Source organism: Fusarium proliferatum, assembly GCF_900067095.1.
Source record: "Fusarium proliferatum ET1 genome assembly, contig: FPRO_scaffold001, whole genome shotgun sequence".
Classification (NCBI taxonomy): domain Eukaryota; kingdom Fungi; phylum Ascomycota; class Sordariomycetes; order Hypocreales; family Nectriaceae; genus Fusarium; species Fusarium proliferatum.
Window position 1 is genome coordinate 5976111 of NW_022194790.1, and position 24613 is coordinate 6000723.

The 24613-nt window shown below is 47.6% G+C and overlaps 10 protein-coding genes across 10 annotated transcripts; 4 read left to right on the plus strand and 6 right to left on the minus strand.

Moving 5' to 3' along the window:
- Positions 1-404: 404 nt before the first annotated feature.
- On the minus strand, positions 405-4679 carry FPRO_00152 (uncharacterized protein; the record flags this gene model as incomplete). Its single annotated transcript, XM_031225710.1, has 6 exons — positions 405-1537; positions 1594-1749; positions 1808-1855; positions 1909-1968; positions 2020-2190; positions 2291-4679. The coding sequence occupies 6 exons, from the start codon at positions 4677-4679 to the stop codon at positions 405-407; spliced, it is 3957 nt and encodes a 1318-aa protein (XP_031076318.1).
- Positions 4680-5583: 904 nt separating this feature from the next.
- Positions 5584-7901, plus strand: FPRO_00151 (uncharacterized protein; the record flags this gene model as incomplete). The annotated part of the gene is made up of 5 exons (XM_031225711.1): positions 5584-6129; positions 6185-6380; positions 6430-6588; positions 6640-6909; positions 6967-7901. The coding sequence occupies 5 exons, from the start codon at positions 5584-5586 to the stop codon at positions 7899-7901; spliced, it is 2106 nt and encodes a 701-aa protein (XP_031076319.1).
- A 246-nt stretch (positions 7902-8147) lies between these two features.
- Positions 8148-9227, minus strand: FPRO_00150 (uncharacterized protein; the record flags this gene model as incomplete). The annotated part of the gene is made up of 1 exon (XM_031225712.1): positions 8148-9227. The coding sequence occupies one exon, from the start codon at positions 9225-9227 to the stop codon at positions 8148-8150; it is 1080 nt and encodes a 359-aa protein (XP_031076320.1).
- A 439-nt stretch (positions 9228-9666) lies between these two features.
- On the plus strand, positions 9667-12285 carry FPRO_00149 (uncharacterized protein; the record flags this gene model as incomplete). The annotated part of the gene is made up of 3 exons (XM_031225713.1): positions 9667-10966; positions 11021-11274; positions 11326-12285. The coding sequence occupies 3 exons, from the start codon at positions 9667-9669 to the stop codon at positions 12283-12285; spliced, it is 2514 nt and encodes an 837-aa protein (XP_031076321.1).
- A 592-nt stretch (positions 12286-12877) lies between these two features.
- Positions 12878-14662, minus strand: FPRO_00148 (uncharacterized protein; the record flags this gene model as incomplete). Its single annotated transcript, XM_031225714.1, has 1 exon — positions 12878-14662. One exon carries the CDS (start codon positions 14660-14662, stop codon positions 12878-12880), a length of 1785 nt encoding a protein of 594 aa, XP_031076322.1.
- Positions 14663-16048: 1386 nt separating this feature from the next.
- Positions 16049-17169, plus strand: FPRO_00147 (uncharacterized protein; the record flags this gene model as incomplete). Its single annotated transcript, XM_031225715.1, has 4 exons — positions 16049-16129; positions 16225-16266; positions 16402-17082; positions 17131-17169. 4 exons carry the CDS (start codon positions 16049-16051, stop codon positions 17167-17169), a joined length of 843 nt encoding a protein of 280 aa, XP_031076323.1.
- Positions 17170-18286: 1117 nt separating this feature from the next.
- Positions 18287-19066, plus strand: FPRO_00146 (uncharacterized protein; the record flags this gene model as incomplete). The annotated part of the gene is made up of 1 exon (XM_031225716.1): positions 18287-19066. The coding sequence occupies one exon, from the start codon at positions 18287-18289 to the stop codon at positions 19064-19066; it is 780 nt and encodes a 259-aa protein (XP_031076324.1).
- A 1052-nt stretch (positions 19067-20118) lies between these two features.
- Positions 20119-20398, minus strand: FPRO_00145 (uncharacterized protein; the record flags this gene model as incomplete). The annotated part of the gene is made up of 2 exons (XM_031225717.1): positions 20119-20184; positions 20243-20398. The coding sequence occupies 2 exons, from the start codon at positions 20396-20398 to the stop codon at positions 20119-20121; spliced, it is 222 nt and encodes a 73-aa protein (XP_031076325.1).
- A 746-nt stretch (positions 20399-21144) lies between these two features.
- Positions 21145-22280, minus strand: FPRO_00144 (putative trichothecene biosynthesis gene; the record flags this gene model as incomplete). Its single annotated transcript, XM_031225719.1, has 2 exons — positions 21145-22051; positions 22105-22280. The coding sequence occupies 2 exons, from the start codon at positions 22278-22280 to the stop codon at positions 21145-21147; spliced, it is 1083 nt and encodes a 360-aa protein (XP_031076326.1).
- A 409-nt stretch (positions 22281-22689) lies between these two features.
- Positions 22690-24179, minus strand: FPRO_00143 (uncharacterized protein; the record flags this gene model as incomplete). The annotated part of the gene is made up of 3 exons (XM_031225720.1): positions 22690-23617; positions 23669-23976; positions 24033-24179. The coding sequence occupies 3 exons, from the start codon at positions 24177-24179 to the stop codon at positions 22690-22692; spliced, it is 1383 nt and encodes a 460-aa protein (XP_031076327.1).
- Positions 24180-24613: the final 434 nt, after the last annotated feature.

The following is a 24613-nucleotide window of genomic DNA, read 5'->3' on the forward strand; positions in this document are numbered from 1 at the left end:
ATGGGTTGAAGAGATGAAGGGCCGTTATACAAGAGCTATATCAACCATGGACGACAGTAAGCAGAAGATTGCCCCGATTGATAAAATTACCAATGACCGGACTGTGGCTGGACAACCCTTTGATGAAGAGGAGCTGAGGCAGCTTAAAGCTCACTCGGATGCCCTTAAATTTGTTGAAGCTGCCCGAGAACAACAAAGAAGACTGCAGGGCACTGGTCAGGCGCAGTCACAATCTCAGGGTCAAGCGTAGAACGCTGCAGAAAGAGCCCAGTGAGAGTGCAATAAACAGATTGTCAAGCGAGGTTGTATTTTTAGGATTGACCGGTATTTGAAATACTACATATTCTCACCTCCCATTTCTTCAAACTTCATAGCTTGTAATGAAAATATAAATCCCCTTAACTTCAATCAGCTTCATCAGGAGGCATCTTCATATAAATCCCTGGCATCACTTTCCTCTTGGAAACAAAATCAAATCTCGAAGCTTGTTGGCTGCGGCTAGAGCCTCTTCCCCGATTTCCACCACGGGCCGTACGTCGCTCTGGTTGCGACGGAGCTGGTCGATACTTGGCAGTTTCCTGCTGATCATCGGGGTAGTATTTGTTATCCCCAAAGTCTTGGTCATAGTCCTGCGCCGGTTGTTTGCCTCGCGCGGCAGGACGGTCTTCATAACCCTCGTCATAATCGTCCTCCTCATCAAACGACGGTCCGTTCTCAAAGTCCCTACCATCGTCGTCGTCCTGCATAAGCCCTTGATCATCCTCATGCCCATGGTACTCATACCCATGGTATTCATTGGCATATCCGTATTCTTCTGCAATGTCCCTATCATCCACGTCCTGTTCCTGTCGATATTGTGGTACTCGTGTCTGCTTGTCTCCTCTTCCACTTGGTCTCGGACCATACCGCTGCCCATATTCTGGCTTGCCCTCTGCTCCATACTCTCTCTGTCTGGAAGCAAGCAGACTAGCTGACTCGCCAAGACCCCATCGATCATGTCGCAGACGGTAGTTCTTAGCTTGCTGCGCTGCACTGACACCGTGTACTTCCCGAAGATACTTAATGAATGCCAGATAAGCCTTGGCGACGTCTTGGAAGTGCTTTTCTGCTAGCTTGACTTTTATCATCTTCTTTGACATGGCTGCGAACTCCATGACGTTACGGCCGCCGCTCGCCGCTGGGTTGGCTAGCTTCTGGCCTTCAAATTCAGCCAGTGCTAGCGCTGTCTGACAAGCATTACGGATCTGACGACCGTTCCAGCGTGCGTCCTTATTCTTCTCAAAATATCGATGAATGAATGTGGCGATCGACAGCTCATCTAGCTCAAGCTCGGCTTCCCCTCTCTCTTTCTTCTTCTCGAAGCGGGCTTTGATGCGCGTGAGATTCACTTTGAAGACGGCAACTGTGGATTCTAGGTTGAGAGGAGGGTAGTATAGACTGATGTGGATGCGAGACGTGAAAGCTTCATCGAAGGTGCCGACACGGTTGGTGGTGAGGAAGAGAATACCGGTATAGTACTCGAGCGTCCGAAGGAAGACTGGGGTGAGACAATGTGGTTAACTCACTGCGATGTTTCAGGAAACCTTTACTTACCAGCGACAAGGCTGTTACGATCAAAGTTCTCTGTCTGCCGGGCCTCGAGGAAGACATCAGCTTCGTCGATTAGCAGAATGCACCCCCATCGACTCGCCAGAGCAAAGTTCTTCTCCAAGCGACTCTCAACGACGTCTGCTGTAGACCCCAAATCTCCTATAAGACTCCATTAGTCATCACGCGTCAAAGCTTGATACATTAAGACCGGTCGTACCGCAAGTTATCTGGAATAACGGCTTGTGGAAGTATGTCGCAACGCATTCTACCCAAGTCAGTCATCACTCTGTGTATGCTACAGCAGTTCGAAAATCTTACCCGCTGTGGTAGTCTTTCCTACTCCAGGAGCTCCATGCAAAAGTAGAATCAAGCCTTTGCCTGGAGCCCATGTCAGTTGTTATAAACGACCTTTAGACTGGGACTACATACCCTTTCCACGGACGATATCCACTTCATCCGTCTCATCGTAAGCAGACGCCTTGTCCAAGAAGTGCTGTGTCACCAGACTTTCCACCATTTCTCTGTGTCCAGTTGGGAGTACGAGTAGGTCGAAAGTGTTCTGCCCCTTCATAGGTCCGAGGTATGTCAAGTCGAGCTTAGCTGTAAGTAGTTTACGTCAGTTCAGCGTCTGAAATAACCTGACTCCTTCAGGAAGACTCCAGGTGCGATACCAGGTCTAGCTTTGGAGTATGGTACTCACCCCATTTTCTACTCCTCATGATAAACCCAAAAACCCTATAGCTCGTAATCAACCTGTCATCATCAGTGATATAATCCTCATCCTCCATCGCCTCTCTCAAGGGTCTCGCCGCGATAGTCAAAGACGGCAACCCCTCATTCAAATCGTCCTCCCAAAACTGACTCTGCACAAATTCACTGCTCCTATTATGCTCCACGAAAACATCATCGTGAACATTCTCATTCGAACAACACTGTGGAAGGCAAGTCTGATTCATGCGCGCCCGGCGACGTCGACGCCGCGATCGATCATCTGAGCTATCGGATGTGTAGTCGGTATTGTCAGAGTCACCGCCGGGATCAACGTCTTTTAGTTCAGGCTTCCAGTTGGTCTGGACGTCGTGCAGGTAGAGTTGCATCTCATCCTTGATACTACCGGCGAAGCACTCGAGGACCAGCTTTTCGATCGTCCAGCCCGAGGGCTTGGTTTTGCCTCCGACATCGTTGGTGGCGAAGGCTTCTTCAAAGTCGATCACGACTTGACTGTCGATTTCTTCCTGTGTCTCTAAGGAGAGGCCGGAATAGTGCATTGGAATACCACGACGCTGAGGATCGCACGCTTCAATAAACATGGAGCCTCGCTTGATCAAAGCCTCCTTCAAGTTACGAGTCTTGGCCCGTCGTAAAGGAACAACCGAGAGAGACCGAATACTCCTTTCACCTTCGTATCGATGAATGTCGATGGTCTGCGTAACGGGACCGATTCTTTCTCCATCGAAGTCTAAGAAAACACACTGGATAGTAATCGGCGAATCATCAAGCTTAGCCTTTGCTTCTGCCATCCAGAGGTTCCTTCCAGTTGGTGGCTTCATGCTGTGTGTCGCGTATTTGACTTGGATGACTCGATATGCCTGCTTCTCGTCCTTGCTGACCACAAAGTCACCTGGCTTGAAAAGGTGCCATAGATCACTCCACACGACCTTCGTGCACTCTTCGCTAGCTACGTACGCCAGTTTATCTTCCAGATCATGGTTGATGAAGTCGACTAGGCAGTTGAGGTCGTCCAGGGCTTCTTGCGTGTTTATGAGACTATCGTCATCGGCGATTTTGGCATCCTGACTACCCCGCCTCTCCTTTGTTTCGTCTTCCTTGGCATCAGTTTTGTCTTCTGTCTTGTTGGGGATTTGACCATTCTCTATGCTTTCGAAAAAATTGACAAGATCCGGGTTTGGGCCCTTGTTTGCGGATTCCTCCTTCTGGGGCTTATCTCCATCATCCTCCATTTCCTTTTCGTTTGCAGAGAGCTCTTCCGCTGCACTGGGTCCAGGTGCCTCATCGGTAGTAGTCTTTTCTTCGGCAGTGTCTGCTTTGTCTTCCTCCTCATTTTGCGTCTTTTCGGATTCTATCTGAGCCTTTATGACATTCTTCTCAAGATCATCTCTCCATTTTCTGATCTCATCTTTGTACCAGATGAGTCCTCGAAATGGCCTCATCATCAAGACTGGCTCAAAGTTCGTTGAGATTTCCTCCTGGAAAATCTTACTCAGGATTCTCAGTATTGCTGTCGAGTTGATACGGATACGTTCAGGCAGTGGTCCCTGGCCGCGAGACATGGTTCTACCAGTTGGCTTTCGTAGATTTGCCGCTGCTGAAGAACTGGCAGTAGCGCCAGTAGCATCGACTCTGTTGTCGAACCCGTATTTTGCAGCTTCTCCTCTAGTGCGATAGCGAAGGCTCGGCAGTGTGACTTTCACATTCGGTTCCCCAACCAGTACGTCGATCGCAAATCGATTAGCCTGGTCCGTGACCTCGAGTGAGTCTTGGAACTCAGTCCATGACACACGATTAAGCATTGAGGTACTTGGCGGACCAGTCTTTGACTGCGGAGCCTGATATTCTTGTCCCGGATGAGCAAGTCTCCAGGCTTGAACAGCCTGCCTCTCAGCTTCCCGTGCATAGTGAAGAATCTCAACTTGATCCAGTTCCTCGGCGAAGTCTTGAGGAACCTTTTCGCCGACATAGGCGTGATGGCTTCGAGTGAAGGGCATCCCGTGTGCTTTGACTTCACGCGTGCTCCAGCTTCTGAACTCATAGTCTTCTTCTAATGCATCTTCAAGTTGCTCTCGCTCTTCTTGATGTATCATCCTGAGATCCTGGATCTGGCGATTGAGGCGATTGATCTCAGCCTGCATGTCACCAGTCTCGTCGCGAGGGGTCGCACTTCCAGACGGTTTCTTCTGGTTCTGACCTGGGAGCAACTTGCTGGAGTCATGAGAGACATCAGCGGCGGTCTTTGAGCTTGATGTTGGCTCATCAATCGCTTCGTCGGGTACGCTGTTGGTGGGTTTGTCATTGCTCCCAGTTGGAGCCTGAACATCCAGCGGAGGAGGCATCGGAGTGGTTTCTTCCATTGTACTCATGGATCTATGGATCACAAATTGATGGTGCTTAAATGATTTTGTTCTGGATGAATTAAATCGCTCAGTGGCAAGGCCCGCGGTTGGAGGTCCGACTGAAGACCAGAGTCTGATTCAAAAAGTGGTTGTGCAGGGATTAGACTGTGGGTGACCAAGTTGTGAAGAGGCTGATCAGGCAGGAAGGAATATGCATGTAAGACAAGTCATATCACCATGCACCCTCCTCGCAACACGGAACTTGCTCTTATCTTGAGCCAGTTAAGCCTCAAACGTTAGTCTAATACGTCTGGCCTTCTCTAACTCGCCGCTTTCCATTCATTCCTAGAACGTAAAGACGCTGTAATTAGAACTCCTAATCTCAGAAGTACAAGGTCATGATCTTATGTTCTGGTGTGATGTGAAGGTCCTGGGAGCACGAGCGCTTGGACGATGCATAAGACCCTGGTTGAAAGAAGCTTGTTGATTGGATATTACCCTATCTTCCTGCATAAGCTAGGTGCTAATTCTGCAATATCCACCGGAGCTGAAACGGAATAACCAATTTTTGCTGACCACCTTTGGAGACGAGCTGCCATTAACAGACTGACACAGATATCGTCAGCGGAGGAGCTACGTGGAGGCCACAGCGCGAGCGGGGTGGTGATTGTACGTGGCCATCGCTTAAGGGTAGAACAAGTAGAGTTCCACCCACTTATCCATCTTACGCTATGACATTGTTCGGCTTGAAAATACATTCTACGTCAGAAAACGAACTGCGGATCATCTCTTCTGTACTGGTGCTTTTCAGTTGTGTCAAGAATCAGGCTGTGCTGACGAAATGGGGCTGAGTTCCTGATGCGCCAAACACTACATCACTTCCTCTCAGCGGCACTCAAGCTTGCTGTTCATGGTCAAACTCATGGCCAACAGCCAGAATAAGAATAGAGGGTTCATAAGACGGCAACCGTGTCTTGAGTTCATTGATGAACGTCTGCCCGAATTTCATGAGGCTTTTGCCAACCCTGACGTCCAATTCAGCACATCTCGGGGACGATTCGAGCCAATGACACATAACCAAGATCCAGCCCCTGGCTCCCAACCGCCCAAGGAGCATGAGCTTCCAGACATACTGCCCGAAGATACCTCGGAGGACTCTGACCGGCGACCTTTTTGGGAAGAAATGCTCCCTGAAGCGATGGAGGAGCTCAAATCCAGCTGTGACGAACCAAAGAGACTTGCCGGTACGACAAGAAGTATTCGGGGCTTGAAAGGATGGGTTGACATCGTGAATGTGCTCGAAAAGGCCAGGGCGAATTACTACGATTACTCAGGGTTTATCGGATTCTGGAAACGGTCAGCGCACAAAATGGCAGATAACGTTGATGATGGAAAGAGACTTCTCTCTCTCCTGCCTAACACGGACTACTCTTCAGTGATTCACTGTGTATTTGACATTGTTTTTGACGTGAGCTAAAAAGTCCCATGCCTCACGATATTCCTCAGTAACTAACTTGATACAGGCTGCTAAGAGGACAGCCAAAATTCGAGAAGAGATTGAGTCAAGTCTTCGTCAGTTCCGAGAGAAGTTGGAGGATGTTGAAAGCATAGTTGCTGTTTACGAGAAGGAAGATGATATCGTTGCTGCCGCCAAGAAGGTCCTTAGCTCAATACTCCAGGCGATTGAGGATATCATCGATTACTACTGGGCGAAGAAAGGTAATTCTCATCCACGTACTTGAGCTACCATCCATTAATCTATCTACAGGAAAGAAAATGCTTCTATCGATGTGGCAAGCAGATAGCTACAAGGCTGATCTAACGGGCTGCCTAGAGGACCTGAATTCCAGCAGTTCAAGACTAATGGAGAGGGCCAATATCGGAAGTTTCCGTGAACTTCGATTAGTAAACATCAAAGCATCAGAAGGTATTGGTACTTCAATCTAAGAGACAATCTATAGGGCTAACTCCACGCCAGGGATCGACAAGTTGAAACAGCTCCAGCTGGATCAGATAAAGATTGTAAGGGAACAAAGAAGACTAGCAGATGCCCAGTCAGAGATAAACAAATCGGGTCGCAAAATGGCAGCAGAACAGCAAAGACTAGCCTCAGCTAACGAACGCAATGCTACTGCGAATGAACAAAACGCCGCAGCTAACATGGCCAACGCCACAACTGCGTCTAATGCCATGAATGCATTCATGAGGTTATCACAGGAGTACCTCACCAACCTCACTGCTTTGAACGGTTGGTGCTCACCTCTACATCAATTCCAGAAGATTCACTGACGTATGTATGTGATAGAGCAAAAAAGGCAAAACGCAAGACTTGCAGTCAAGTACACACAACTTCATACCCAACTCGAAGCCGAGCGATCTCGCAGCCGAGACCGAAGACCTTGGGTCGGTCCAGCACGTGTATCACAAGCTCAGCTTCTACGAATTCTTAACATGAACTTGGACTTTGATCTCTATGCAGTTGACAAAGTCGACATAGCTGAGATCTCAGGTTCAGCTGCACTTGTGGATCGCCGTGATCAAGGGAGGGCTGAGCATTTGGTTGAGAATACACAGTTCAAGCAGTGGGTTGTCAGAATGAGCTCTACTGAACTACTGGTTCACGGACACATGAAGCCAAGTAGAACGAGTGTCACGCCTTTGTCGTTATTTAGTGCCGCTATTGTGCGGAACCTGCGACAGGTCGATCGTTTCTGTGCCGTTGCGTTCTTTTGCGGACAGCACACCGACCTCGATGATCCACTGATTGGCGGTATCGGACTCATCAAGAGCCTCACGGCACAGCTTCTTCGTCAGCATCACTTTGATGACGCAGACCTTGACAAAGTTGCCCAAGAAGTGAATCTTCCTTTGTTAAAGAGAGGAGTTGAGGACGTCGAGGAGCTATGCCAGCTGTTCTCTGTCCTCGTTCGTCGCTTACGCAGCGATACAACACTCTTTTGTGTCATAGACAGTGTGAACTTTTATGAAGATGAGGATATGTTGCAAGGCATGTATGTGGAGAAAGTACTGTTTGAGATACTGCAGTTGACGGGCGACCAAAGGGTCAAGACACATGTCAAGATTCTTTTCACCAGCGCTACAGACACAAACACAATCTGGAAGGCATTCAAAGAAAAGGATGTGTTATCTATGCATGAGTCAGGCCGATTGAGTCTGGATAAGCATTTTAGCGACAGTCGTTTTGCGAAGCAGGTAAAGGGAGCTATTAAGCCATCTTAAGCCACTGTTTTGAAGGAGGAGTGGATTTCCCAGCATTACCACTGAATAATAAACTAAAAGTCAAGGTGCCTCATAATAGAGGCTCAGGGTCTACACTCTGTGCGCGAAAGGGTCTACTTTGGACTTACTAGAAATAGTTTCTTGGTGTCGGTGGAATCAGACTGCAGGGCCTATACCATTGACTATGGACAAAGTGTTCATCCGGCTTCACCCAGGTAATAGTTAAAAAATAATTCAATGGCTATACTACTTACAGAAACCAGGTAAAGTTTCTGTCGCATTCTTGTCTGCACAAGCTATAGCCAGCGCCAGATTGTACGACTGAGCGCTTAATTCAAGCGATCGTATGCTAACGTCCAATGCTTTTTTTGCAAGCACCAGACTGGCTACACCGAACGCAATGCTCAGGATCGTAAGAATAAGCACAAGTGTAGCTACCCAGAATGTAATGTATTCCATCAGATTTCCATGATCGGGCTTGAGCCGTATCTGTGATAGCCCCTTAGGGTCATTTTCCCAATGAGCGATAAGTTCGGAAAGGTTTCGCCGCCAATAGTGATAATTTGAAAGTGCCAATGATCTTGAACGGCCATACGGAACGTCTAATATAGTCCGTCTCTCTTTTGACAAAAGGTCGTCCGTATCCCTGCACCTAGGGAAAAGCAGTGTTAACGTGTCGACTGCTTCTCTGACTAATTCTTTAGGTAAAGGTAACGAGCCAGGATTCTTCATATGGTTTCGTAAACATATCCCGTGCTCATAAACCTTTATCTGGTTATGTTCCCAGTCGATCTTCAAATGTTGTAGTAAATCGCTAGTCCAGATCACCTTCATCTCATAATATCGAATCAGGTTTGGAATGGAAAATTCTAGGGGAATCTGGCGAGTATCTTCATCATCTAGTGGTCGCTTTGGTGGAATTCTCTGATCAAGCCACTCTCTCAAAGCATTTGATAGTGTGTTGTCTTCAGGCCATTGAAAGCAGTCAGGGGACTGGGTATTTGAGTGCTGTATATGGATCGTCAGCCACATAGTAGCGGCTATGTCAACAGTGTTATATGATGCCCGAGATTGATCGGTGACAATATCGGCCTTCTTCGTATGATTTGACACTTGGACACGGCGAATTAGGTCACCAAGCTCTCCGAGAGTACGCGCAGTGTACAAAGTAGGCTTCTCTTGGATAGATAAGAACTGGTCGTCAAGATATAAGTAGTATTTGTCGTAAAGCTCGGCGTATGTGTCGAAATCTGCGCGCAGCATTCCAGGCCATATCTGAGCCAGAAGCTCGAATTTCTGGTTGTTGTGAAGTTTCCCTATGGTCATCTTGTTCGACAATAAAGAGATAGATTGGAGCGTTAGACTTGGGGAAACAATCTGAAATTTTTAGGAGTCTAGATAGGTACTAAAAAGCGGTGTGCTAAGTCTGTAAGCTGCATGAGGGAACCAATACCTGATTGCAGTGGCTTGCCAATGATCTCAGAATGTCTCAGCATGATATGACTTTTGCGGCTGTTTCAGCTCAAGGACAAAACAAGGTATAAAAATATTATCGCCTGCAATTTCGGCCAGTTCCTGACTTGCTCTCTCAATTGAATTGGGTTTTCATTGGTTTGTTCCTTGGACACCCCAAGTCCTTCATATTATAATTCACTTGGTACGTGCCCTCTTGCCACTGGATGCTAGGCATGCGCTACAGTTCTGCATCGACGAAGCCGATGTGTTCAGAATGAATGCTACAGCGACGGCTACTCGAATCCACACCATGTCTATTCCAAAGCAATACCAAGTTCCTTCTCCGGATGAGCCTCTGATACTCCCTTTCGAGAAAACGAGCTTTTCAAGGCCACACCTTTGTAGGAGTATTTGTTTCTCGGCCAAAGATATCTGGTATTCGAACAATCACTGCGATGGAGATGATCAGTACGACAGTCTCTTCATAAGGGCGAGAGAAACCAAGATACTCCTGATGCCCGAATTAAATCGGATATGGGCTACGGCTTCCTTTTGGGCATGGGACCCCTTTGGCAAGACCAGTGTGGCTGACGCAAGTCTTACGGTTGAATTGCGAATGGCGGGATATCCAAAGGATGAGAACGGAGTAAAAACTATCGCCCTTTACCCAACTATCTGGCTCAGGACTGCGGACAAGGTTGTCAGAGCAAGTGACCCCTGGAAGGAGATCGAGGCTGTTGTCAGGAGATTGAGACTAGATTCCCCTCAGAACGCCAAGATATACGTGGAGGGGGGTGGAAGAATTAGCGATGACAGTGTCTCCGTTGCTAGAGAGTACCTGACTTTGGACAAAGGCATCACCTTTCGCAGTGGCGAGACCCTATACATTCATGTCCTAGCTAAGCCGGAGGGGAGCTCTGCCTGTGGCCTACTTTGCCTCATTACAATCATCAAGGATGAGGCAGTCTTGGAGCAGAACATATCACGAATTGGTGGGCTGGTTACTTATATTCTACCCAGGCAAGCCGTAACGTCCGGTCATGTTATGACCCGATATTTTCTCAAGTTCTGCACTCGCAATTCTTCCTCAGATGCCTTGCCAGTACACCCCAAGTCAGAAGAAACGGAAGAAGATGGCGAAAGCGACAATGACGTGGTTGAAAATTACGAAAACGATCACGATCCTGAACAGTCACTCGGTTACGTTGACGTCACTGGATCAACCGATTGGCTTTCTGTCACACCCTCGGATACCATCAACTTCATTGTCCAACTCGTCAAAGGCACAGCCCAAACATCAGGGTGGAGTATTGAAACATCGCGGCAGATACCAGCGGACTTTGCTCTGCTATCTGATATAGCTGGCTGGGAACGTGACAACTACTACGTCGACCCTCCAGCGCAGGTAATACAATCCAATACGCCAATGAGAGCGAGAAAGTGGGTGTCTGGGTATACCAACGATGAGTCTTTAAAAGCAGGCGAAGTCCTTATAGTGGTTGATGAAGAGTCAGACAGCCTCGTTGCATCCCTTCAGCCTGCCCGGATACCTCTCATAATTAGCGGGTCAACACTTTGGACTCGAAAACTCCGTTTAGAGGCACCACTGGGTAAGTATACACATCCGAATTTTGGTTTAAAGCTAATGCGCTTCAAAAATGTAGCTCCCGGCACATCTGGATCCTGGGTGGTTGATAGAAAAACGGGAGCATTGTGCGGGTCAATCATCGTCGTTTATGACGGTGAGCCATTCGCGCTTATGATCACCGCCGAAGCCCTTTTTTCCGATATCAAAAGTTATTCTAGCATGACCATGGATGATGCAAAGTTTCCAGCAGTTTCTGAGCCATTGTGGAGCGAAACGCAAGACACCCAACCAGTCCCTGCAAAGCAAATTCCTGAACAGTTATCTCTAGAGGTTGGTAACGCTCGAGAAAACTATGAACACAGAAGTTGACAAAAGAGTAAGGTTGATAGTATAACCGATGACCAAGAAAGTGATGATAGTTGGTCACCTCAGAGCAGTTGTACCACCTCTCTTACATCCAGCATCTTTGCATCTGTAGTGATCAACGGCCGAACGTACCAAGACGCAGACGCCCGGTACTGGGCACCAAAAGACCAGCTATCTCTTGATATGATGGAAGTTCTTTATTACGCAACCTTTCTCGCCCTTGAAAGCAAACTCTATCTTGCACCGCTTGAGACAAGTCACGTCAGCAACGTTCTTGACATTGGGACAGGTGCAGGGTTATGGGCTATTGATTTCGCTGATGACTTTCCTGAAGCAAACGTTACTGGCACGGATATCTCACCGATACAGCCATCCTTTGTTCCGCCGAACCTTCAGTTTGAAATCGATGATTTCACGAAAGAATGGACTTTCGAGGTCCAAAGAGACTTTATTCATATGCGATTTCTAGGTGGAAGTGTTTCCGACTGGCGCCATCTATATGAAAGCGCGTACAGAGCCACTAAACCTGGAGGTTGGATTGAGACTCATGAGTTCAATCCGGTATTTCACAGCCAAAATGAGTCTATTGTCGATGGCAGCGCGATAGCGACGTGGGGTACTATCTTCGAAGAAGGGTGCAAGCAGCTCGGTACTTCCTTCATTCCACTTCCTTCAGACGTCCAAATGAAACATCTTGAGGCAGTCGGCTTTGTTGACATTCAATCTCGGATTATCAAGGTGCCAATTGGAAATTGGCCTAAGGAGCGAGCCTTGAAGAACATCGGGGGTCTTGCGAAAATGAGTATTACTGGAGATATACAAGGATGGATTGGTTTCATGACTTATGTTTGTCGTTGGGAGAACTCCGATATGGGGGATTACTGCGTGCAATTGAGCAAAGAGCTTGCATCCACGACGGCACAATTATTTTATTACCAGCAGGTCGTGTGGGGTCGAAAGCCTAAGGATTGGTGAAAAAATTAGAGATTTTGTTTATTTATTTATCTCTTTCCCTTTTTTCTTTCTCTTATATACAGGTCAAACCATTATCCGCATCTATCTGGGGCCCGCCCTACTAAGGCTGACTAGTTTCTTAATAAGCTTCTTAGGACTGTCATCATTGCATTTATATTTATTTCTTCGCTTTCTCAAGGGATGGATATCTAGATGATGAGGGTATCAAGGTTGGCAACCTGACACCGACAGGCTTGTTCTTTATTATGTATAGCATTGGCGCGTGCGTTGGCTCTAACTAGGTCTATGTTATGAATCTGGTCAGAAGCCTTAGCCCAAGGCTGATGCGGTATACTGTTAGATATGAAACTGGAGCATGGACTGCTGGGGATCATTCCTTTTACTCAGTAATTCTAGGTCAACAGCTCATCACAAGCTAGATCAACGGACAGTACAAAAATGTTCCGGGCACAAGCATTTTAGTAGTAGTCGCTTTGCAAAGCAGGTCTGAGGGGCAATTGATGACTTGTTGAGCCATCAAATCAAATAAGAATTGTGTTGACTGACGACTCTAAACTCGTGAGACCATGACCTTTCACCAGTCCTAACTAGTTTAGCTACCTAAACTAACTATAGGGCTACCGCTAGCCGGGTTAAAGGTATCCCAAGATATGCATGCAGACACGCCTGCGGCTTCGCGTGGGTTGACAAACCCCTCAACAGCAGGATTACTGCTGGGAGGTAGAGGGGAAGCAGCGAACTCCATCACAGTGCCCTTCGACTCAGCGTGAGGTCCAACCTGGACTCCATGAGGCCACTGGAAGATATTATCTTTATCCCAGTATACCTTGATGCTCTGTAACTCCTCTCGATTAACACCATAGTATGCCTTTTCGTATGTGTCTTTGTCGAGTGTGGCATCCGGGAAGTTGACATACACACCAAGCCCATCCATAGAATATCCTCTCAATGCCTTATTGAACTCTGCAAGGAACAGCCTCATCTTCGTCTCTAACCACTTATCTTTCCACTCAATCATGATATATGTGTGATAGACGCACCCACGCCAAGGATAAGCCGAGTCGTGAGGACCCTTCTCGTTGGCTTTACCGCCGGAATGAATCCAAGTGACTCTGATTGAGCCTTCTTCGCCTTTGAAGTCTGTTTTGAAAGCTTTCAGCTTTGTCTTCAGAGTCTTGATTATCTCGGAAATATTCTCTTTGACGCTTGCCTCGGTGAATGAAAAAGAAGTGTAGATCCTGAACATCGGATTTGAAGGCAGGGCTTTCTGGGTTTCTTCTGACCACTGAGCTACAAGAGTCTCGTGAAGAAATAGGGTTGAAGTCTCCTGCAGCGTTCGATCCTTGAGCTGCTCTGCCAGTGACTTGTTTTTGCTGTCAATCTCATCTTTATCATCAACCTTGCCGCAATCTCCGAGACGTTCATCGACCTCTTTGTCAAATTGTGTCTCTAGTCCATTATAGTAAACCAAAAATCGAACAGAAGGATCATCACGGGCATCTTTGAGGTCCATCAGCCAACTGCTATCAATCGTCATGTTGTTGGTCCAACTAGCAGTGTAGAACTTGATCATCGCTTCTGTAAAAGCGGTCTGATACTTGGAGTCATGGGGAGGTGCCCAGGTGTAGACCCCTGCAACAACATAATCGTGGTGCAGTTCTTGAACCTTCAGCTTGAGCTGGGTGACTATCCCGAAGTTATTGCCTCCTGCACCACAAAGAGCCCAGAAGAGTCTTTTCTTTTCGGGGTCATTGTCATTGGGGCTGACTTGGACGATTCCATGGTCTGCAGTGACAATGCGAGCCTCAAGAAGCGTGTCGCTCCCCAGGCCAAAACTTCGAGTAAAAGGTGCGAGTCCTCCACCCAGAGTGAAACCGCTGACTCCGACGCTAGGACAACGCCCTCCATTGATGACCAATTTATCATGATGGTCGTTGATCAGTTCGTGATAAGCATGAGCCCAGAGCGCGCCTGCATCCATGGTGATGGTCATGTTGTTCTTGTTGGCAATGTCGAGGTCGACGCGTTTCATATTGACAAGATCAATCGAGATACCGTTGTTGATAGAAGAGAATCCAGCGTATGAGTGGCCTCCATTCTTGATTCGTATAGGTAGGCCTACTGTCTTAGCTTGGTGAACAACGATGCGAACATGAGATTCATGCTCGGGTTGGATGACACATCCGGGTCTGTCAAAGCGATAGAGGAGGTTCGAGTTTGCAACAGATTTCTCGTACTCGAGATCTCCGGGAGTGTAAACTGGGATCTTCTTCCCTCTGAAGAATCCCACTTGTTGCATGCAGAGCTCGAGGAGACGTCTCTGCCTCTCTTTCTCTTCCTCCGTTAGCTGAGATAGTTCAGGTCTTTGAGTGGCCATTGTGCTTGGCTGTAGTGCAAAACGATGTGCTTGTAATGATGTTGAAGATTGAAAGAGAATATCAGTGACTTGCTTTTTCTGGCTCCTTCGATTCAAAACGACACAAAGATGAGCTTTTATAGATGATTAAGAGGCCCGAATAGTGCTCTGCAGGCATGCCCAACGCTAACCTCTTCATGAGCTACACAGAGACTGTCGTATAAATCACATTCCATCACATATATCACAATCAATGTCTCAGTTTCCATCCATACGAACGACACTATGTAGCCACGCTTGCGAGGGTTTTCCTCTCCTCAGAATCTTGGCTCCCGGCGCTAGTGAATATGGGCAGATCAATAGTCTGGTCTAGACGCTGCCATCTTTTGAGCAGACCAATAGGAGTAATACGATGAGTTCCGGAGGAATCCCACTCAGCCAGCCCGGTTTTGCCTCTTTCAACAACCCCTCATTTTTCAGCCCGCCACAATCAATTATAATCACCACACCGAACTTAGCTTCCAGAGAGGGCCGGTCCGTAGTGAACTAGAACAGCGTCGATAAGAGAAGTTGATATACACACGGAAGTCGGCGTCCGCAATGTGGCATACGAGGCAGGGCGCGGTATTAGCGTCAGTCTCAGGGTAACTGTCTCCGAGGACCATAACGAAGTTATATTTGGACAGGGCGACGGCTCGTAAATCATGGGGAAGTTGGTGAATCTACTACAGACGTCATAGGCTAGCTCTATCTCACAAATATACCGCCACCACAATAGCATTTGAGGGGGAAATCGATAGTGTTGCTTTTTGGATTCCCATTAGAAAGGACAGAATACAAGAAGTCTAAAGTAAATATTTGGCGTTGTCGCTACAAGGTCTCCGGAGAGGGCGAACGGCAGACAGATATCTTTGCGGCTTGGACTTTGTGGCTATTTCTCTACAATCTATTGCATTATTTGTAAGCGAGGTAGATGTCGCGGAAGGCCTCATATGGGCGAGTTCTGTCAATAGTGGACACAGTGGGAGGGATGTTCCTTATCGATCCACTATCAAAAGTCTGCTGTCAGGAGGTAGAGGGAAATGCGGGGTTGAAGCCACGGATTTCCACTCTAGCCGCGGCAAGTTTTATTTCCTTATGGGGAAAAACAAGATCAATAGATCCGTTGTGAGGTTGTTCTCGGGGACAGTGCTACAAAATAAGGCTAAAAAAACCAATTCAATATCAATAGGCAAATCTGTTCTCCCAGATACGGTACACCACACGGCCACTGGCTACAACGCGCAGTAGCTTGCCCATCTGCTTAAGTGAAGACCTTAAGCAAAGTTGATTTGTCCTGTCCCATCCACCGGAGTATCCCAGTCGTTTGATGCACGCACACGCTCACGAAGAGCACCTTTGTCAAGAATGGTAGATCATTTAGACTCGATCCGTCTGCCCAGACTGTCGAAAGTGGAAGGCTTATTCCAGCTGGAAAGGATCGAAAGAGTAAGCTGTCAAATGAAATTTTTCTTCTGGGCTCATCAAAAGTGAAATAGACTGCCAAATGTGTGTTTGTACTAGGATGTCCTGAAAACGACCAGTGGTCTTTGGCATCCTCCTGGAGGAAGAGGGCTTTATGGAGGGTACGTACTCTCCTATAATTTCCGACGCTCAAATCGGTCAAGAGTTGATAGTGGCGATGCAGAGTTATCATGTCACAAAGTTTGATAGCAGCAAAACAGACCGTTGGTGAAGACTTTGTCTGTCATTCCCTGCAGAGCCAATTCTTTCTCCTTGGAAGCGATAAATCCCCAGTCACCTATTCAGTCGCGAGAGTTCGAGAAGGGCGCTCTTATGCTACAAGAACGGTCCACGCAACCCAGGAAGGAAAATGCATCCATCTTGCTGTGGTATCGTTCGCCCGAACGCCTCCCAAAAAGCCTCAGCACATTCACCATGCCTCAGGAATGGCAGCGGTCGGGAAACCACCGGCAGAAGAACGACATATGCGTCAAAAGCAGGGCATCGACGCCATTGCTCCAGATATGTCAGCCGTCAGCTTTGGAGATGATAGCACTCCACCACAGGATAGAGTATTGCGGTGTTGGATCCGTGCACGAGAAGATATCCTTCATGCTGATGACATTACGGTACATCAAGCCGTCCTGGTTTTCCTATCTGATTGGCTTGCAATAGCAACAGCCCCATATGCCCACGGTTACTTCCGATTTCCGGAATCGATCGCGGAAAGCGTTAAATCATCGATTTTAGTAGGGACAGAAATTGGGATGTTATCCACTCTCAATCATTCTATCTGCTTTCACTCATCATCAAGCATACGAGCCGACGAATGGATGTTAGTCGAGGTCAACTGCCCCTGGGCAGGTGATGAAAGATGTTTGGCTATTGCAAAGGTATTTACAAAAGAGGGCGCCTTGCTTGCGAGCTATACTCAAGAAGTAAGTATGCCTAGTGCACTCTGTAAGATAATAATTAATATAACGTAGGGAATTTTGAGATTAAGGCAAAATGAGAATAGATTATAATTTATAAACTAAGTTCTTATGAGTTAATACATCTTTTATAAATCTTAATCGTATAGAACACAGTCAAAGAAATATGTGGAGGCAGTCTTGCAAAGGACGCTTTATCAGAACTACATTTCTCGCAGTCACGAATGCCACCTTTGCCTACTCTCCCTAGAGTCAGAAGACGCGAAAACCATTCTTTACGTTACAGCGGACATGATCAAGGCAATTGAATCCTTTATGTCCGAGGATGATTCGTAGCTTCCCAATGCGAGGCGCCAAACATGCTGTGCAAGAAACAGAGAAGCGCCTCGACTACTCGAACGAGATCTCGCGAGGACTTCCTTTCATGGCAAGGCCTTTTAGCCTATATCGTTGGTAGCTCCATGAGCCAGTGCTACAATAATCGACTCACAGCCCAGCAATTATGGACGCTCCAAAGCCTATCCACGATCTCCGACACAGACGGTCCGCTGGAACCTCATACGGGACCTGCTACTGACACGTCGAATGGCCCAAGGTCATATATGTCAGGAAAACCACATCGCGGGGCAAATTTCTAGAAGAATATAACCCGCACGAATTGAAGAGCTTGCCCCTTCACTTCGGAACCCTTGCCCCGGGAGTTCCCTGTGGTTATGGCTTTCGGCAGGGAACGTCTTCCGCGGCCCCCATCATAGCCGCAACAGCTGGCTTGGTTCAGTTATACGTGCCATTTCTCATCGACAAGGAAATGAGGTCTGGGAATTTTGACAAAGCGAATCTTGACTCTAGGGTATATGAGACAGAGGCAACGCGCCAGATTCTGGCAACATTTACAGCATCGGGCCCCGGCGGAGATGTTACACGAGCAGTCAAGCCGCAGTTGTGGAGTTCGACAGAGAACTGGGAGGGTACAATATGGCATGCTTTGGTACAAATGAAGACGCGGTGGAAGGGACTAAGTTCTGTGCGCTAATTTAAGCTATCAGCCACAAATTAACACTATTGCCACTTGAAGTTCCTGCGAGTATAACCTTAATTTGTGGTTATATAATAAGTACTCAAGTTCATCGTGGATCTCTTTTAAGTTTCTGCCCTTCATATTTCCGTCATGCCTTCGATCTTTGTGTCAACAAACTCAGCAACCCCCGTCATGTCTCTCCCACCCCCAGATAATCTTTTCACGATCGAGTCTCAGCCCACTCGCACCATGGTATTCTTCGATCTCGACAACACACTGTTCAATCACCAACAATCTGTCTACTACGCCATGTCCGCCGTACGAATTTTACTCCCGCTTCCTCGTGAAATCCCGCTGGACGTGCTTGTCGACAAATACAACGAAGCCCTTGATCTCGTTTATAACCAGTATCTCCGAAATGAAATAGCACACGAAGACCAGGATTCAGCAAAGGTCAAGCTCTTTTTCAACAGTTTGGACCTTGGAGACCCGGACTCCGAATGTATCGCGTGGTTTCGGCGTCTATACAAAAGAACATACAGGGCGAGACGAAGGGCTATGCCGGGAAGCATCGAGACTTTGAGAAGCCTTCGGAAGAATGGCTATCGCACTGCTATCATCACAAACGGCCCGACCGAAATTCAGATAGAAAAGGCTAAAGCCATTGGCGTCTTCGATCTTGTCGAGTGCGTCATCACATCACAAGATGCTGGCCATCCTAAGCCTGATGTCAGGATCTTTCAGTATGCTTTGGAAAAACTGGAGGTGAAGCCAGATGACGCGCATATGGTTGGCGATTCTGTCGAGGCTGACATCAAGGGTGCTCTCGATGCCCAAATATCGCCTATCTTGTATTCCCCCGGTTCTAACAGCCCCTTGAAACTTGTATTTGGAAGGGAAGTTCCGGTTATCCGTCAATTCGATCAGCTACCTATGGTTCTGGAACCCCCGTTAGATTCCGGCTTGGACTGAGCTTCCCTATACCAAGGCAGATGAGGATCTTGTTATGCCGGTGGTCACTACAGAGAATTTAGTAGGGCTTTGTGATCTTTATAGCCTAATCTCAATATGAACAATTACGGTGTTTAGCTCTATATAGGAGGACTACGGCGTTTCACCGGGGTGACGCGCTGTTATCCCACGCCCGACTGACAGATTGAGCTTCTATCACGAATTCGACAACACCGCCGCATGTTGGCTCAGGATTCTTTATCAGGAGGCCTCGGATAAGCTGCTGAGAAAATGAATGGGTCCTTTTTAGTGATTGCGAGTCAACTTGCTCTGGTTGCAACTGATAGCAGAGAAGTATAGAGAAAGAACTACGATTTCCGTTTGATACCAGTTCATGCTTGTATGAGTACACTTAGAGCACATTTATGAACTCTTCTAGCTCTATAAATATGCATTATAGACTTCTACGCCAAGGCCACTAACTGAGTTATCAAAAAAGTTCATTATTATGTCGACAATAGCAGACATACCTCTATTCAGAGACAGACTTTTATTGCATTAGACGCCCGAATAGAAGGTGGAGAGGGTTGTAAACGCTCTGCTAACACAAGACATCCCCAAGAACTTGTTTCAGATAGCTCTGCACCTTGCAGCAGCAAAGCTCCTGGGGGACGACAGATTAGTCGAGTTATGCGTGAAGAAAATGCCAAAGCTATTGCGTCCACTTGCACAGTCTTTGGAGGGAAGGACTTGGCCCGAGGACTGGAAAGAATGTCTGAGCCTGTGATGTGATTATGCCAAGGTTTATGAGATTGAATGGGTAAAAGAAAGAGTCGAGACCGCTTCTCATTGGCTTAAGGAGACTAAGAGCTGGTTGAAGAGCAAGAAATGGTGAATATGGTTGCTATAAATTTGCTGCCCTAAATACCTATGGGTCTTTTCCTGGTAAAAAATTGGTTATAGTGTTATTTCATTTCCTCCAATTATTCCATCGCCGACTGAGGAAGTATGGGACGAATGAAGCCATGTGCGTAGGCGTGAGTGATATCATGAGGAGACTGGAGCCTTTTACCCTAGCCGTGGTAAGGAATGATGTTGCACTGGCTCCCAGAAACCGAAGGACAATAGTATGTAACGGCCTGGTAAAGGGATTAGTATTGGTCTCCTGACTAACCCTTAGGCTGTTGGAGGACTGACATTATTCCGGATGTAGCTATTCCAAGCACAGCCACTGCAGCAATTGAGGTTAGAAGCCGGCAATGAGCTTCCAATGGTGCCGTCTGGCTGGCATGCCGATGCGACGGAGGCTAGATATGCCGAAGCAATTGCAGCGATGAGAGAAGTGAAGCGCATTGTTAGATTGAGTAGAACTGTCGAAGTTTAGATCTTGTGAATACTCTTGGACGAAATGATGCGAGTAGTGATTGACGTGACATATATATCTAATTTCTGAAACGGGATCCACATCGTTGAGTTACTAGTTACTCGTAATCATGGCTCATTAAAACTGTATTCTACCAGACGACTGATATTAATGGTGGTTTATGGGCCCATTAATCTATGTAAGTTTCGAAGCTCCGCGGACGACGTATGTTGGTCCGCCGAGGTTCCGCCAATGCTTGTGGCTAGGTATGGCATATGTTCTCTATTGCCTCTTTGCTGCAAATTGGTTTACGTTGCCTCCTTACTTTCCTCATTTGCCGAATCGCAGTCAAATTCTACGTAATACAATGTCTCAAGATGCTAGTATTAGTGGTCTCTGATTACTATGGTGATGCTGGATCTATTTGCGATTATTTACCCACAGAACCCAGCATGATGCACGCCATGTACTGAGCTGGACTCCGAGGTCGTGAAGAGATGAAAACAACGTGCAACACAACATCAGTTGATCTGGAGTAGGTAGCTCTAGCTTAACAACCGAGTTCAGGTACCGCTTCGACTCCTCGTGGGCCGTGCTAGCCGACAAGGTTTTCGTATAAAGAGATCAGCCCTGTAACCACTCCAATCATTGTCTACCAGTGGGGAAGTAAGCGAGAGACTACTACTATGACATCCGAGGTCTACCCACTATTCTGAATTCATGAATGGCTACACCGCTATATATCAAATCCGTTTGCCCTAAGTAGGGAGTCGACCGAATCCGTGATATCCCGCAGAGCAAAGTCAGTCCTGTTACCCGCCATCGTAGGATTGACCTTGTTGTCATAGAACAGCACGCTTGAATAAATGCGATCGCCAAGCTCATGCGCAGAAGTCTGACTGATAGCCGAGGTAGGCTCCAACTTCCTGTCAATACTCTCTATGAAGCCCAAGAAATTGGCAGTTTTCCAGCTATCCTTCGAGCTAAACACTGAGACACCGCAGGTATTCTTTGCAATGACATCTTCTGCCATCAACATAACCTTTCCGCAGTAACGGTGAGGTAGGCTTAGGGAGCTTCCACCAGAGAAATTGTGATAATTTGTCTGTGGGATAACAACTGGTGAGTGATGGCCACTGTGAATAGTGAACTTGGCGAGCTGATGGTTGGTATTGTCGCTGACGATCAGAGTGTCATCGACTCGAACCACTCCTCCGAACCCAAAAGAACGTGGAGGAGTGGTTGGCTCGCGGACGTAGAAAGGTGAGACTCTATCCTCGCAGTCAATGTGAAGGAGACTGGATGGATAAGCACCATTGACGTAAAGATCTCCAGAAAGACCATTATCAATGTCAAGAAACGCCCCGTACTGGCCCTTGGTGACAGCAGTCAGGTTAATCTTCTTGGTATCAAAAGTGTTGAGATCGACTTTGACAACAAAGTTATCGCCGCTCACGTCGTTTCCCGCGCTTACAAAGAATGAAGCGGCCTCTACGACGGCAGACAGGACATTGTTTGTGGGTTCGATGATAGTCCCAGAGAGTCTTTTGTCTAGGCTGTGGGTTATTCCAGGGATAGAGATAATCCGCTGGATTGATGAGCTGTAGGGATCCCAGACGGCGATACTCGCGTTGTAGATCGAGCTGTGACGAACTATTAGGCTTAAACTGGCCACTACATGCCATGGAGCGCATACCTGAGGTATAGAACGCAGCGCTGATCATCCCATCGAAAGAAAGACGGATAGAGTTGGAATTGATTGTGGAATAAGATATCGCCGGAAATCGGACGGCACTTCGAAGTTGTGTGCTTCGAAGCAGAGACTGTTAAAATCCAGGACGCAACCAATGAGATAAGTATACTACACTTCATAGTGAACTATCGTATCTAGTGTCGATTCACAGCTGTATAGTGTGGATTTTAGATATGTTGATAATGTTTCAGACTTAGGACCTCCCTGCAGAGTAGAAGAAATAGGAGTTATATACGGAGTGCTTTGTATGTTGAGCGTAAAATTTCGGAAAGACCGGAATACTAAACTTTAAACGTGCGTCACCGACATCAAGCAGCGAATACCAGTCCTTGATATCAATCACCAACCCCCCCCCCCCTTGCATAATGCATGATCTGCGAAATGAGTCTGCCGGAACTCTATTATTTACCGAAACTATTGCGCTCAGACGGCACATGGAGACGTTCACTTAGCGGTGAAGAACACGGGCTGGTGCTCTCTTGGGCATTGATGAAAGAGGCCCTGCCACTATGAATACGTCTCCAGCAGCTACAGATGCTTTACAAGTTCCCGGATATCATCCACAGCATCCAGCGCCCAGCACCGTTGGCTCACTGCTTCAGCGTCACGTATTGAAACGCTCTTGCATCCATCAATGAACTTCTCCTGCAGTTTCGCGTCGCTCAGAGGGTTTGAACGACTGCCAACAGCATGATCGACGTATTTTGTCAATACCTGTCCGTTTTGAAGGGAAATAGCGACCTTTGCCGCGTCTGCTGTGATGCTTGTGTCGATATTTGCTGTGATGCGATCGCGGATGGCAATGACTGCGGGATCGAGTACAACATTATCTTCGTACTCCAGTGGCGTGACCCTGCCGAGGAGGAGTCCGCATGCGCCACTATGGTAGACGCTGAACTTTGCCTCCAGGCCATCCTTTGGAGTCTTCTTCCCGGTAAGTTCCAGGACAAGAGGGTGTACTTGCGCCGTCACAGACTCGATCTCCGCTGGGGTGTGTCCCTCTCTCGTCAGTTCCGCGTGTATTTGTGTGCAAGCGTCGATGACAGGGTGTATGACAATTCCACACGGGAAGGGTTTGAAACTGTTCCTCAGAATCTCCCAGCGGCCTGTGTTGTCACGAGCTAAGCCGTCCTCATTCTCAGTATTGAGCCAACGATCTAGGGTTCGAAGCGCGTTTTGCTTGTGGGCGCCGACAACTGCAGCCCAGCCACGTTTCGCCTCCAGTGCACCTTGACTGCTAGTGTAGCCCCCTTCAGCCATGACAGCAGCTACAAGGCCGTTTTGAGCAGCGCGCCCAACGTGGAATGATTTGCAGTGTGAACCGAACATCTCTCGAAGGCCAGTGACTTGAGTTGCTGCGAGACCAATTGCATGGGTAGTCTTTGTTGGAGAAAGCCCTAAGATCTTTGAGACTGCAACTGCTGCTCCAATTGAACCGACGGTGGAGGTAATATGCCTTGAGGGCTGTAAGTTGGTCAAGTCGACGTATGAATGCATGCAAACTTACCAGCCAACATCGTAGTGTTCCGGCCAGACAGCAAGTCCGGCCTTACATTCAGCTTCTATACCAGCCACGAGAGCGGTAATGAACTGCTTCCCTGAGATACCGCCTCTCCACTCGGCAACAGCAAGAAGAGCGCTCGCAACAGGTCCAGTGGGATGGATGATGGTGTCGAGGTGCGTGTCGTCGTAATCATGGACGTGCGATGCTATGCCATTGATCAACGCCGCATGCTGAGCATCTAAACGTGAAGATCCCTGATATCCAAGGAGAGATGCTGTAGGTGGGCCGAAGAAGGGTGACAGTGTTTGGTGCTGCCGGCAAGTAGCCCATGTTAGCTATTGTTTGGCTAAGTAGGTGTTGAGCTTACGGCGATCGTTGTAGCTTCGTGCTGACTACCTGCTATGGTACAACCAACCCAATTGTAAAAGCTTCGAATAGCTGCACGGGTCACATCTTCCGGAAGGTCCGAGTACCGGAGGTTGTGAGACCAGGTGGCGAGGCGTCGAGTAGCCATTGCAGCGATACAGCCGAGGATAGCCAATGTATTCAATTAATAAATAAATTTATATCGAAGAAATGGTTCAATTGTAAAAAAGCAGGATTGGAACTATCACTGCTTATATTGACCTGGTAGGCAGCTCGCTGGCTGTTCCGACGTCATCGGTTGTTCCGTCGGCTCAGCCGATCTTTCGGGTGCCGATCCACCCGCAACAATGTCTGTCGGTTGAGCCGACTGACTAACAAGACCACTGATGCGTTATGGCTAATACAGCACCGCAGGCTGTGAAGAGACCCAAATTGCCATTAGTCTGCGACAGAATGGGTTGGATCCTTGCTATGATAAAAGGCGACACATTTCCCCAGTTCCCCAGATTCTGACAAACATTTCTCCACAGTCTACTTGGTCGCCCTACCTTAGCTCTTGTTTCTCAAGTCAGCTAAACTTGC